General features: G+C 35.2%; 1 protein-coding gene across 1 annotated transcript in view; it reads left to right on the top strand.

The window, feature by feature from the left end:
• The first annotated feature begins 1,304 nt into the window (after positions 1–1,304).
• Positions 1,305–15,593, top strand: part of SERPINI2 (serpin family I member 2) — a 36,370-nt gene continuing 22,081 nt past the window's right edge. The window contains exons 1-4 of the mRNA XM_040248285.1: positions 1,305–4,602; positions 10,548–10,778; positions 12,197–12,391; positions 12,473–12,665. Coding sequence (XP_040104219.1) covers positions 4,356–4,602; positions 10,548–10,778; positions 12,197–12,391; positions 12,473–12,665 — 866 coding nt within the window. The 5' untranslated portion in view covers positions 1,305–4,355. The remainder of the gene's footprint in view (positions 4,603–10,547; positions 10,779–12,196; positions 12,392–12,472; positions 12,666–15,593) is intronic.

Raw genomic sequence — 15,593 nt, 5'->3', positions numbered from 1 at the left:
TAACCTATTCTTTTTACAGAACATTTTCCTCTTATCATTCACAATATACAGAGCAAACTGACAAAGAAAAGAATGCCTGAAATTAATCCATGCTCACATGGAAGAATTAGCTTATATGTCCTTTACCAATGAAAGCATTTGCTTGTGAGTTTTCAGTTTAGAATCAAATATAATTTTACTTAAAAAAACTATAAAATGCTAAGAAAGATAATGAGATTGAACCTGCAACCCTTGCTACTCTTTTTTATACATATTAAAGTGTATTTTTTACAGTGGGAATAGTGATACTGCTCAAATTTATAGCAAATGCCCTGGCTTTCACTAATGAATTTTTCTCTGATGATCTAGGGGCAAATAGAGTTATAGAAAAAGCAGATTTGTGAAAAATTTTAAAGATTTGCAGCAATATTTTATGGACAACTGTGGTATCTTTATTGTCTATTAAAAGAGCTTAAACCACGGAAGAGAAATTCATGACTGTTGTTTTTTACTCCCCAAGAGACAGGAAAATATACAATCTGCTTGAACTGCTCTGTCATAAGGTTCTCACCGAACAATTTCATTAAATGATCTTACTAACACAGACCGTCTGTCTCTGTCATTGGAAGGAAAAGTAATGAGCTGTCCTTGGGTAAATCACATTGTAATCTGAGTAATGTACAGACATAATAATTTGGTAGCCAAGGGTATTTGTGATGGATATTTGCTGGTGTCACTGCATGGGTAGAAGAACATTGATTGAATGATAGTCTTAGGCATTCAGACTTATTTTTGAATTGCAGAGTAGAACAAGAAGCTAAAATTAAGAATTTTAGTAAATTAAGAGATCATGTTCTTTGTCATCAGGCTTCTCAGTCCTGAGCTATTGCCCTGTTAGGACACTGAAAGAGGTTAACAGCATTCTTGCAGAAGTTTTTTTTTTTTTTAAAGAATTTTAGAAAGGTGTTTACATTCACTGTATTTCTTTCTCATAAGGTTATCAGAAATAATATTACATTTAGTGATCAATAGTGAATATTTGTTTAATTGAAACTAGACCAAATTTTCCTTTTCTGAGAGGCCTCTGATAAATAAACCAATGTGTTTAATATCTGATTGCCATTGATGTGATTGATTTGAATTAGAAAAATGAGATCAAAACCCAATTACATATACATTTTTATTAATAACCTGTTTGTAGAGAACATCATATAGGATTTTATTTTTTTTAATTTTTCCTCTTTTTCATATAGGATTTTAAAAGCATCTAAAAGTAACACCAATGTTTATTATCAAATTATTTATATTTAATAATATTATCTTGATAATTTGGTAAATCAGTAATCTTAATCTGGTCTTTTTGCTCAACATAAAGACTGTATTTTTTTCAAGATTCACTCCTTTCTAAGGCTTCAAATGGGCCTTGTATCCACAGGAAACTCTTCTTATTGTATAATTTGATGAATTGTTGAGTTCTCTGTAAACACAGCAGTAATTTGTCTCTGGATTTTGGATTTGATTTAGCTTTATTCTTTTCCTTATAGGCATTCTGAAATATTTATGATGGAATACACTGGTAATCTGATGTGAGAGTCCTATAAAAAACAAAAAGAATTAATTACTAGCAAATTTACAACCACTGGCACATTCTTCCACATTTTGTTTCTACTTACTATGTATGTGTGTTTGTTGCTCAATCATGAAATAATGGATGAAATAATAATTCAAACTTAATGATTTGAAAAAATTCTACTGTTTTCTCCCTTGATGCTTGCATATTTCATAATTGATCATTAACCTGGTCATGTTAGTCCTTCTGTGCGAATGTGAACACCTGCTTTGGTCTTAGAGGAATTAATTGGGCAATGTTCAAGATAAATAGAGTTGGCCTTGTCTGATCAGGTGTCCTATGTACTAGTGTTTCCCAGCAGGCACATTTTAACTGTAACATTACAGTGAGTAATCAGAAGCTAATTTTGGGGTAAGTATCTTAAAATTAAATAGCTTTTGAATGAAGTATGTATACAATAACTTTAACCATGAGTGTTAATAGAGTAGAGGAATGGTGTTTCAATTCAAGTTGGTGCAGGTATAATTTAAATGTATCAAATTAACACATCATTTTATTTTCCTATAAAGACTAAAATTTCCTTAAATTTTCACTATCAGTTTGAAGGTCAGATTCTTATAGAACTATTCATCAGGTTGCTTAGTTCACCAGTCCTTCATGTTTTCTGATGAGGTACAATCTTAAACCCAATAAGGTAAGTGAATTTTAAAATCACATTTTTTTTCATGAGCTTGTAGTTTATTAAGTGCCTAAAATTTTTCTGGGAAAACAGATGCTCAGAGGATATATACTTTAATTATTAAGATTGTTAATAGGACAACTCCCAGATTCTGCTACTAAGGAAAAATTGCATCCTTCATAATATTGTTTATTACTCTAATATATGCCAAGTACTTAAATATGTACCAAATAAATTGCCAGTTTATGACTTAAAAATATTAGTAACATTTTGATGACTTACGTATCTACAAACTGATATTTCAGTCAGAAATCTTATAAGATAATGAACATATTAGAAAATGATACACAGAAATTATTTATTTTGTATGTAAAACTTCTTTTACACTCTGGCTTTTACTATTGTTGTACTACCAGTCACAAGCTGATATACTGATTTAATTCTCAATAAGACATTTGCTTGATAGCATATATTTATATTTGCAGTTTGTTAACATGTTATTTTCTAAAAACTGTTTAGCTTGCATTTTGAGGGTTTTTTCCTTTGCAAGTTGTATATCTAAGCAAATAGAGTTTAACTACACATTTCAGAAAAGAAATGGAAATATGTAGATAATGACTTTATAGCTTAGTTTTGGGAAATAGTTGACTATTAGTATCTTTATGTATGGAGCTTCTCTGGTGGCTCAGATGGTAAAAAATCCACCTGTAATGCAGGAGACCTGGGTTTGATGCTCAGTGTAGGAGACCCAGGCTTGATCTCTGGGTCAGAAAGATCCCCTGGGGGAGGGCATGGAAACCCACTCCAGTATTCTTGCCTGGAAAATTCCATGGACAGAGAAGCCTGATGGGCTACAGTCCATGGGGTCAGAAGAGTCGGACATGATTTTGTGACTAAACCACCACCATGACCATCTTTATGTATAATGGTAATTCTTAGTGACTCAACCATTTAGGGGTCATGGAAGCCTTCCTAATAGTCTGCAGAACACTAGAAATATAGTTCTTCATTTTTTAAATATAAGACTAATAAAACATTATTCCAGAGGTTTTCATTTTTTCCTCCAATAGAGAGTTACTTCCTGAGAGGGTTAAACTAGGAGTTACTTAAAGCTACTAAAATACATTATTTGTAAAGTAAAAATTAGTGTTACTTAAATTTAAAATAGTTTAAAAATTAATTTAAAATTTCATTTAAAATACTTAAAATTTCAAGTACTTCAGAGTCAGTATTCTCCTGGAGTCTGCAGCAATATGGCAAAAATCATTCTACTCCAGATGTAATGAGATGGTTGGGTTGCCTGCAATTTTTGTGAAGAGCGTTTTAATAGGGTGTCATTAGTGTTGTGAACTGGTTACAGTTTTCAGTTGCAACTCTTATATTTGTTAATTTATTTGTCAAATTATTCTTTGATTTTTTAAAATGCTTTCTTATGTTGTAGCTGTACTGTTTGTATTTGATTGCAATTTTGTTTCTTTATAATTTTTTTCTGAGCTTTTTTTATTTGTATTTCCCTTGGAAAAGTGTGCGGTGGGTTTGGGAGTTCTTTCATCCTACAGTAGCAGGATTCTATAACATGTGAGACTTGTTACTCTAAGAAGTTAGGCAGGTTACTCAACTGGTTTAGAATACTTTAACTTCCTAATGTTATATGTTCAAAACCACACTGGGATGTATTCAGTTTTTATTCCATTTCTCCTTTTGTTCTTTTACCTGTTTTAGAATCATCTGGACAGAAGTTTCTCTTCATATCAGAGTCACAAGTGTCTCATTTAAAACCATGGGAAAAGATGCAAAAAAATATCCTATAGCTATTCAGAGATAGCATTGCTGTTGATAATGTTCCAGAATTATAATTTCTCCTTTAAGTAAAAAAAAAAAAAAGCTGCAATACATTCTATACTGCTTGTTGAATGCATGTAAAAAATGCTAATAGCACATCACCCATTTCTCCTAATAGATGATACTTAGTCTGAAAATTTGCATTAAAATAATTTCATGGTAGTTTGTTCCAATAAGGTGGAAAGTTCTAATAGGTAGAAATCTTTCTGTTGAACTTACTATGATAAACTCTGATTATTTTAAAAAACTAATAAATTTTGAATTAATGAATGCACAGAGGTCAAAATGGATAAGATCCTGCTGTGGAGTCTTCTATTGACTTTTTCTGGAAGTCAAGCCTCAAGCCCCTTGGCTCAAAGAAATACCGAATTTGCAGTGGATCTTTATCAAGCTGTTGGTTTATCTCATAAGAACAACATCATAATTTCACCTCTTGGAACAACTTTGGCTCTTGGAATGGTACAGCTGGGAGCAGAAGGAAAAGCACAACAGCAGATAAGACAAACTTTAAAATTTCAGGACACCTCAACGGGTAAAATTCTTCCACATGATTATTTACACTAGATAAGATCTGGGCAAATTTATTTTTAAACTATTAGAGAAGCTAAGGGTTATACAACTTTAGTAAATTTTGAAGGTTATGAAAGGTATAAAATTATAATATGGAGAATTTTAAATGCAAATAATTATCAATGTAAGCAATTTTATTGTTTAAGGAAAATATTACTAAAATAATTTATAAAAAATTGGTTCTATATACATAAAAATTGTGACTATGTCTGTATATTTTCTTCTGGCCTGTTTTGGCCAGTTTTCATTGATATCATGGTGTGTGTGCATGTGTGTGTGTATGAGTAGGTATACATATTCTTCCACTAGTACTTCCTGTGTTTTGATTGTTTTTTTCTTTCATATCATGCAGTTGCTTCAGAGTATATTTTTAATTGCTGCATTTTATTGTCTCTAGTGGAAACATCATTGCATATTTACCTAATCCTTCCTCATTAAATAGTTTCCAGTACTTCTTTTATAAAAATGCTTCAGTAACCAACCTCACCCAGAAATCTTTGTGTGTCTCTCATTATTCTGTAAGTTTTTAAAAGATAGCTTTTTAATTGAAATTTAACTTTTTCTCTTCTATGAGACCAAGAAAAAGCATTTATTTATACAGTTTCAAAGCTTATTTAATAGCTTCTAAATATTTTTTAAAAGAATCACTTACATGAGTCATCAGAGACCCTTTTGTGTATGAGCAGTTGTTATCTAGTCTCTCAATGGCCTACCTGAGATACTGTGTAGATACTTTAGTGCTGTTATCCCATCTTAAGGTGTGGTTGTCCATCTCCCTAGCTATCTTGTGCTTCCAAGTTCTTTAATGATTTGAATTATAACCTTTTATATTACTGTCAGATACATATCCTAAATATTAGAAGCAATATACAGATTTTTTATTTGGGTATTTAATTACTGTAACTGTAACTAATTTCAGTATGTCTGCCTTAGCGTAGAATAGTTATTGTTGTTTAGTTGCTAAGTTGTGTCTGACTCTTTTTGACCCCATGGACTATAGCTCACCAGATTCCTCTCTGTCCATGGAATTCTCCAGGCAGGAAGATTGGAGTGAGTGGGTTGCCATTTCCTTCTCCAGGGGAATCTTTCCAACCGCGTCTCCTGCATTGCAGGCAGATTCTTTTTGCTGAGCCACCAGGGAAGCCTAGCATAGAGTAGTTACATTTAGGAAACTGTTCTCCTAAAGAAACAATTTACAAAGTTCTATTTGCTTCATTTTAAAGGCAATTTTACATAGAAAAGAAACTGGTGATAGTGAAGTTGCTTGACAGAGTTCTCCTTTGTGGATAATGTAAAATGAAGTCACTGTATTCCAGATCTAGTCTTCATTGTCTGTGTTAATTTCAGTAAATCCCACAACACAGTCCCAGAAACATTTATATCGCATGATATTGCTTTGAAGAGTAATAGAACATTCATGAAAATATGTAAAGTTGATTCCACGATAAACTAGCAAAATTAGAGCCTTTGAAATTTAAATCACTTTAAATGAATCCATCTTATAGAGGAACATGGGAATCTTAACAACTGGATTGTGAACATAATAATAACAATGCTAAAACTATCAAATATATATAGTGTACCAGTCACTGTTTTATGTACTCAGTATACTTTATTTTATTTACTCTTCACAATTACTCTGAGCTAGACATAAACCTGCTATACAGATGAGGACACCAAGGCAAAGAAAGGTTGAGTAACTTGCCCAGAACTAATTCCAAAAATGATTCACTGAGGGTTATAGATCATAAGAGCAACAATGAAAATTTTAATATTTTCTTTGAAAGAGTATATATGCATAATTAAACATTAACTTTGTAACATACATAACAAAATCTACCAAATTTGCTATCTCTTGTTGTTGTTGTAGTAGTTGTTCTGTCACTCAGTTCATGTCTGACTCTTTGCAACCCCATGGACTGCAGCATGCCAGGCTTCTCTGTCGTTCACCATCTCCTGGAGCTTGCTCAAACTCATGTGCATCGAGTTGGTGATGCCATCCAACTATCTTATCCTCTGTCATCCCCTTCTCCTCCTGCCTCAATCTTTCCCAGCATTAGGGTCTTTTTTAATGAGTTGGCTCTTTACATCAGGTGGCCAAAGTGTTGGACCTTCAGCTTCAGCATCAGTCCTTTCAATGAATATTCAGGGTTGATTTTCTTTAGAATTGACTGATTGGATCTCCTTTCTGCTATCTCATACTTTGTTAAAGGAGAGAGAGGCGCAGATGGTGGATAAGTGCAAAAAGAAAAGGAAGACCAACCAAAAAGGGAGAAAATATAAATATTAAACTCTGGAAAACTTTTGGAAAGAAGTTAAGAAGGAAAGCAGCGAGAAAAAAGTGCAGGAAGATGAAAAGAAAGAGATGCAAAATGATTTCAGGGTAAAACAAAGGGTGTAACAGATGAGAAGATAGTGCCTGGCAGGGCCATACTGGAACTCAGGGCAAAAAGAAAAATCAATAATTATGATTTTGCCTTTACTTTAAATGTTTATGTTTTGTTCATCATGGATTTCTTTGTGTTAATATTGATATTTAAAATATATTTCAGTAAAATATTGTTTATCCTGATTACTGAATTTGTTGCCATATCCTTAAACTTTATGCCATAATGAGGGTCTCATTGACCCATCTTGGTCCTGGCCCTGCCTTCGGTTCCCTCTGATTGTCAAATGGTGCTATCTGTTGAATCAGGCTATATTTACCTTCCTTGCTATCAACCTGTTTCATAACCTGCTTATTCTGCAGATGGGCTTAAAGCTCCTGGCATCCTACCCACACTAGGGCTCTCAGTGTCCTCACTTACTCTTCTTTCCCCATTGCTAAAACAATCTGTTCAAAATTTACCTTCTCCTTTTTACTGAGCATCTGATAATACTCCATTTTGCTTTGCTTCTAATAAAGCTGCTTATTAATTGAAGACTAACTTAAAGGTGTTTCTTTATTCTAAGCAGTTTATGGAAAGAGACCTGCCATGAACTCCTGGGTTAGTTATGCATCCAAATGACCCTGTGATGGAGCACCTTTCAAGCTATCTTCTCTCTCTGGATTTTAGATTCTTCATTATAAAATGAGTTCGAATTAGATGATTTCCATGGGCTTCCCTCCACTCCAGTACTCTTGCCTGGAAAATCCCATGGACGGAGGAGCCTGGTAGGCTGCAGTCCATGGGGTCGCTGAGTCAGGCACGACTGAGCGACTTCACTTTCACTTTCCACTTTCCTGCATTGGAGAAGGAAATGGCAACCCACTCCAGTGTTCTTGCCTGGAGAATCCCAGGGACGGGGGAGCCTGGTGGGCTGCCATCTATGGGGTTGCACAGAGTCGGACACGACTGAGGCGACTTAGCAGCAGCATGGGCTTCTCTGGTGGCTCAGATGGTAAAGAATCCACCTGCAATGTGGGAGACTTGGGTTTGATCCTTGGGTTGGGAAGATACCCTTGAGGAGGGCCTGGCAACCCACTCCAATATTCTTGCCTAGAGAATTTCCATGGACAGAGGAGCCTGGGGGCCCTACAGTTCATTGGGCCACAAAGAGTCGGACACGACTGAGCGACTAAGCACTGCACAGCACACACGGACCTTTTAGCTAAAACCATCTATAATCCTATGACTGCCTTTGTTTTCATCTTTGGATCTCTCACATTGTACACACAGTTGGCCTTAAGGCTTTCAATAGCAGGAGAAGTAAACATGTACTAAAATTCAGAACTCTTTTGGAGGTCTGGTACAACCAAACCAAAAGTCACATTCGCTCCATGACCTGTAGGTTTTCCATGGCTCTATTTTAGGAAATGAAATAAACTTACTGCTTATTAGGAGTCATGTATAGGTATTCTTTTTGATCTATGCTAAAAGAAGCTATTAATCTGTAAATTAAATTTATAAGGCAGATAACTTTATATTCTACAAACTTGTGCTATTGGTAATATTTTTTTCATTGACTTCTCAGTCCAGCAATTTATCAAAGAGCAGCTGACTGTCATACAGTCTTAGACCTGAAGTACATGACATAAATTTATTTGCTCTGACAAATGAGTTGGAACTACTTTTTTCTCCTCTCATTCTTTCTCCCAATCCTTTAAAGATGTTCATAAATTATGAACTTCTGAAAATTGGTTTCAAAGTTTGCATTTTATTCCTGACTTTAATTAATTCTTTTGGAGAAGCTCTCATGTCTTCACTCAGAAAGTCATCTTGGTAACTTTTCAGCTATTGAGATAATATTTCAGCTTCCAATAGCAAGAAGTGATTGCATCTGAAATAATTGTATAAATAAGTAAAATAGATTAACATTCTTCATTATGTAAGGAATTCCAGGGTTGTAAAGAATCACTGATATTCTTCAGATCCAATCATATGGAAGAAAATTTTTGTATCTAAAATTGTTTATGTCTGTGTCTATATCCCCATGAATGGAGAATCATGGAGTTTGAAATGTAATGCAATATACCTTCCGAGTCTGTTCTGTGGTTATGTAGGCTGAATTTGCACAAGAGAACTTTCCCAGATGGCTCAATAGGGTTTGACCCCTGGGTTGGGAAGATCCCCTGGAGTAGGAAATAGCAACCCACTCCAGTACTCTTGCCTGGAAAATTCCATGGACAAAGAAGCCTGGAGGGCTACAGTCACTGGGGTCACAAAAGAGTTGGACACAACTGAGCCAGAACAAAAGGACAAGTGGGGACTGAAATGTGGCCTTCACTCAACTGGACAAAATATGAAGTAATGGGGATGCTGTGCCCCCACAACCACCCAGTGAGAGCACAACTTATCTTCACAAGGATGTCCTATGGGCTACTAGCTCTCTGATATTAATACAATGTTTACACATACATGTACACATCTGATTTCCAATAGACACCTCATAGCAAGTTCCTCTCAGTCTTTTATTCTTTATTCAGTGGACATTTCCCAATGATGAACCATTTGTGTTTTCTTCAATAGAGATAAATTACATGCAATCAAATTTTAAGTTGTGAAAGTGGTATTTTCAGTATTTAACTCAAAATAAACAAAGGCTCTGAAGACCTGTGGATTTGAAATACAGTTCCCAGGTTTAATGACTGAGTTCCAAAATTAAGCCAGAAGGAAATACAAAATATTGGTGCCCTCTGGTAATAAATTGGAAGACACTGAGCAACAATCAGAGCTGAATTCTTTCATAGCACATACACCTTCCTGACAACACTGTAGTCAGAATGACCCGACGATAAATAAGTATAGGTCAACAGTGATTCTTAGCTGACTCTATCAGATGCATTTGGCTAGTGGTTATGGTTGGAATGGTTAAATATTTTTATTGTTCACATAGACAGCTAAAGTATAGAGACTCATGAACCTGGAGAAATAGGCAATTCTGATCCTTAACATTTCTAGAGATGATTACAGCAGTTACCTCATAAATTTCAAAACTTGGATGGGCATGGTTCCTCATAAAAGAGCAATTCTTCCTTAAACTGAAATAAAAGTAGTATTGAAAAGGAGTGCTCATCACTGTCTTAGCCCTCATCAGCGTTCATTAGCATTCCTCCTTCACAAATATCTCATGTTATGCATAGGATGAGATTCTAAAGATACCTGTCCAACAACTAAGAATGAGCTAAATTTGACTATAAAGAGGGAGTTTCCTTCAACCTTTTTGAATGCATATTCTCATTTTTGACAGATTTCAAATTTACATGGACAATTTTTTTTTCCTGTAGGAGAGCTGGTTTCTCTACAAAATGCATATTCCACAAGAGATAAATGCTTAAAATATTTATACTAACTTAGAAAATGTCGTTAGTTGTACCTTAGGCTGCTAAAAAATGGTGATATGAATCAGAGTGCTTAGAAGTAAAGCCGAGAAGCTGTTGTTTTTATGTTGTTCAGTATGTCAGTGTACATTATAATTATTTTTCAGGAGAAGAATTTTCTGAGCTGAAGTCATTTTTCTCTGCCATCTCAGAGAAAAAACAAGAATTTACATTTAATCTTGCCAATGCCCTCTACCTTCAAGAAGGATTCACTGTGAAAGAACAGTATCTCCATGGAAACAAGGAATTTTTTCAGAGTGCCATAAAACTGGTGGATTTTCAGAATGCAAAGGCTTGTGCAGAGACAATAAGTAACTGGGTAGAAAGCAAAACAGATGGTAAAGTTTCCCATTTCCATAAAGTCATTATTTGCCATTGTATTCATGGTTTTTAATATACTAAAGTAAAGAATGATTGAATATTTTCCTATTAAATTATGGCTCAGAGGGATCAGTTCCTTTATTTTGCTTCTCTGTCATTCAAATTAACACTGAATTGTAAAATGGAGAGAAATTGCAAGCAGCTTTGAAAAGTATACAGATTTTTTTTTGGACAGGTAACCTGATTGAGAATTCTTACTGGAAGAATTTTAATAGTAATCTTTTATTAAAGTGTGTTTTTTTAAGTATGACAGCAGGAATAATATCTTTGGCCAGATAAGACTTAAATCTATCAATCTCAGATGCTTTTTTTCCCACATACACTGTAAATAATTAACACATATTAGTTGGATGTGTTAATGTTTCATAATAAACATTGATAGTTCTATCATAGAGTTGTAATCTAAACTTTTAAGTATAAGCTAGCAGAAATTCCAAAGGCACTACTGAGAGACATAGTAGAACACAAGTTTAAGCTTATACAGATCTGAGTTCAAATCCTGACAAGTTCTAAGCCATTCCCCATTTAAAATGAGGATACTATTATAATGTTTCAGGATTATTGAAAGATTAAAAAGAATGTGTGTGAAGAGACCAGTATATATCAGGCCCTCAATTAATAGCAACTTGTTTCTTCATTCATTCATTCTGCTATTTAAGCCAAAAAATTCTGTGATGTGTAAGATGAGACTCTGTTTTACATGGGGAGCCTCCGATGGAGAAGCATAAGTTGAAAATGTGAGATGGGTATTGTGAGTACTGTTCACAGGCAAGTACTATTACTGGGATACACATTAAGAGCATCCGTACACAGCTCCACGGCACCTGATTATGCTGTTGACTCATAGCTTTGAAATACTCATTAGACATAAAAATCAGAGACTGATTTTTAGAAGAGGAGCATCACGTTAGCAAGTTCATTCTTATCCTTTCTCAATGGTCAGTGGCTACAGCAACAGCAGAGAATTTGAGTGGACCACCAATTTATTAATTCTGATTGACTTGCTGAAGAGCTTTGAAATAAAATTTGAAAAATAACAACAGATATGAAGAGATACTTGATTTTGTTCTTTCTGTCTGAAAAGCAATCTGCACAAATGATTTCACCAAAGAGCAGCCATTGCTAGGTCTGTCTAAATTTGTCTAAGATAATTCCGTATCTCCTGTTTCCTAATGAAGTCCTGTTTGTACCTGTTTCTTTGTGAATGTTTAATAAAGCTCCTCCTTAACTCCTCCAAAATTGCCAAGTTTAAGTGATAAAACACCCTATTTTTAATTGATCAGCAAGATAAATTTTTGTTTTAATTTAATTTAAAGCAGTTTTTTGAATCACTGTTGCATGTTTCTTTCTGCCTCTTGCTCTATTCCCTCCCCAGGAAAAATTAAAGACATGTTTTCAGGGGAAGAATTTGGTCCTCTGACTCGGCTTGTTCTGGTGAATGCTATTTATTTCAAAGGGGATTGGAAACAGAAATTCAACAAAGAGGACACACAACTGATGAATTTCACTCTGAAAGATGGCACAGCAGTCAAAATTCCAATGATGAAGGCTCTTCTGAGAACGAAATACGGTAATATGAAAAAAAATCACACTCTAAAGGACAACTTTGAGAATTGCTAAGTATATTAATATTTTATTTTCTCTGTTTCAGGTTATTTTTCTGAATCCTCCATAAACTACCAGGTTTTGGAATTACCTTATAAAGGTGATGAGTTTAGTCTAATTATCATACTTCCTGCACAACACGTGAACATAGAAGAAATGGAAAAGCTAATTACTGCTCCTCAAATCCTGCAACGGTTCTCTGAGATGCAAGAACAGGAAGTGGAAATAAGCCTTCCTAGGTTGGTAATGTCATTTTATCACTCTGGTTCTTATGTTTTCACTTATAGACGGATTTCAATAGCTGGCCGAAAGATAATTAATGTTTAAAAAGTCTATTGACAAAAATAAAATGAAAAACCCGTTAGGAATTGTTACTCTACTTTATGGATACAAAGCAGGTCTGAACATTGCCAGCATTGTTTTGCCATGAGGAGGATAGAATTTAAGTACTCAATATTCTCTGAAAGGAATGAAAAATATGTCTTCAAAACAGAATGCTGGGATTAAAAAGAATTATTACTCTTTTCATTATACAAACTTATTTTTCTCTAACATTTTTTTCTCTGGTTGAAATTTAAAATATTTTATCTTCTCTTGTGTTTAAGGAAAATAAAATTCCCAAGACACTTGTGATATTATACAGTTAAAAAATATGTTGTTACCTTTGGTAGAGGGTGCTCTCTATTCAGTTCAGTTCAGTTCAGTGGCTCAGTTGTTTCTGACTCTTTGCGACCCCATGGACTGCAACATGCCAGGCTTCCCTGTCCATCACCAACCCCCAGAGCTTACTCAGACTCATGTCCATTGAGTCGGTGATTCCATCCTCTGTCGTCCCCTTCTCCTCTTGTCTTCAATCTTTCCCAGCAGCAGGGTCTTTTCCAGTGAGTCAGTTCTTCGCATCAGGTAGCCAAAGTATTGGAGTTTCAGCATCAACATCAGTCCTTCCAATGTATATTCAGGGTTGATTTCCTATAGGATTGACTGGTTGGATCTCCTTGCAGTCCAAGGGATGCTCAAGAGTCTTTTCCAACACCACAGTTTAAAAGCATCAATTCTTTGGCACTCAGCTTTCTTTACAGTCCAACTCTCACATCCATACGTGACTACTGGAAAAATCATAGCTTTGACTAGATGGACCTTTGGTGGCAAAGTAATTGGTCATAACTTTTCTTCCAAGGATCAAGCTTTTTTTTAAATTTCATGACTGCAGTCACCATCTGCAGTGATTTTGGAGCCCAAGAAAATAAAGTCTCTCACTGTTTCCATTGTTTCCCCATCTATTTACCATGAAGTGATGGGACCAGATCCCATGATCTTAGTTTTCTGAGTGTTGAGTTTTAAGCCAACTTTTTCACTCTCCTCTTTCACTTTCATCAAGAGGCTCTTTAGTTCTTCTTCACTTTCTGCCATAAGGGTGCTGTCATCTGCATATCTGAGGTTATTGATATTTCTCCCAGCAATCTTGATTCCAGCTTGTGCTTCATCCAGCTCAGCATTTCTCATGATGTACTCTGCATATAAGTTAGTTAAGCACGGTGACAATATACAGCCTTGACATACTCCTTTCCCAATTTGGAACCACTCTGTTTTACCACGTCCAGTTCTAACTGTTACTTCTTGACTTGCATACAGATTTCTCAGGAGGCAGGTCAGGTGGTCTAGTATTCCCATCTCTTGAAGAATTTTCCACAGTTTGTTGTGATCCACACAGTTGAAGGTTTTGGTGTAGTCAATAAAGCAGAAGTATATGTTTTTCTGGAACTCTCTTGCTTTTTCCATGATCCAGCGGATGTTGGCAATTTGATCTCTGGTTCCTCTGCCTTTTCTAAATCCAGCTTGAACATCTGGAAGTTCACAGTTCACGTACTGTTGAAGCCTGGTTTGGAGACTTTTGAGCATTGCTTTGCTAGTATGTGAGATGAGTGAAATTGTGCGGCAGTTTGAACATTCTTTGGCATTGCGCTTCTTTGGGATTGGAATGAAAACTGACCTTTTCTAGTCCTGTGGCCACTGCTAAGTTTTCCAAATTTGCTAGCATATTGAATGCAGCACTTTCACAGCATCATCTTTTAGGATTTGAAATAGCTCAACTGGATTCCATCACCTCCTCTAGCTTTGTTTGTAGTGATGCTTCAAAGTCAAGGCCCACTTGACTTTGTACTCCAGGATGTCTGGCTCTAGGTGAGTGATCACACCATTATGGTTATCTGGGTCATGAAGATCTTTTCTGTATAGTTCTTCTATTTATTGTTGTGACCTCTTTTTAATATCTTCTGCTTCTGTAGGTCTGTCCATACCATTTGTCCTTTATTCTGTCATATTCCTTTCCCAATTTGGAACCACTCTGTTTCTCCATGTCCAGTTCTAACTGTTCCCTTGGTATCTATAATTTTATTGAAGAGAACTCTAGTCTTTCCCATTCTATTATTTTCCTATATTTCTTTTCATTGATCACTGAGGAAGGCTTTCTTATCTCTCCTTACTATTCTTTGGAACTCTGCCTTCAAATGGGTATATCTTTCCTTTTCTCCCTTGCCTTTAGCTTCTCTTCTTTTCTCAGCTATTTGTAAGGCCTCCTCAGACAACCATTTTGCCTTTTTGCTTTTATTTTCTTGGGGATGGTCTTGATCACCACCTCCTGTACAATGTCATGAATCTCCATCCATAGTTCATCGGGCACTCTGTCTATCAGATGTAATGCATGAATCTGTCACTTCTACTGTATAATCATAAGGGCTTTTATTTAGGTCATATCTGAATGGCCTAATGGTTTTCCTTTCTTTTTTAAATTTAAGTCTGAATTTGGCAATAAGGAATTCATGAGCTGAGCCACAGTTGGCTCCTGGTCTTGTTTTTGCTGACTATATAGAGCTGTATAGACTGTATAGAAGGTGTATAGACTCTATACACTGTTTAGACTGTATAGAGAGTCCATGTATGTATATATGTATAGACTGTATAGAGGGTGCTCTAACAGCCATTAAATTATAAGTAGGATCCTGGCATAATATTTATTATTGGAGTACTTATATATATATATTTAAAACTTCTCATTTTTATATAATTTAAAGGTTACTTTCCATTTATAGTTATTATAAAATATTGGGTTCATTTTGGATAGTTATTACAAAATGGACATCACAAAGTCATATCTCAAGAAGCCATCA

The sequence above is a fragment of the Oryx dammah genome, unplaced genomic scaffold (genome assembly GCF_014754425.2).
Source record: "Oryx dammah isolate SB20612 unplaced genomic scaffold, SCBI_Odam_1.1 HiC_scaffold_2, whole genome shotgun sequence".
NCBI lineage: Eukaryota > Metazoa > Chordata > Mammalia > Artiodactyla > Bovidae > Oryx > Oryx dammah.
The sequence above is the reverse complement of the archived record's forward strand: the minus strand, read 5'-3'. Positions and strand labels throughout refer to the sequence as shown.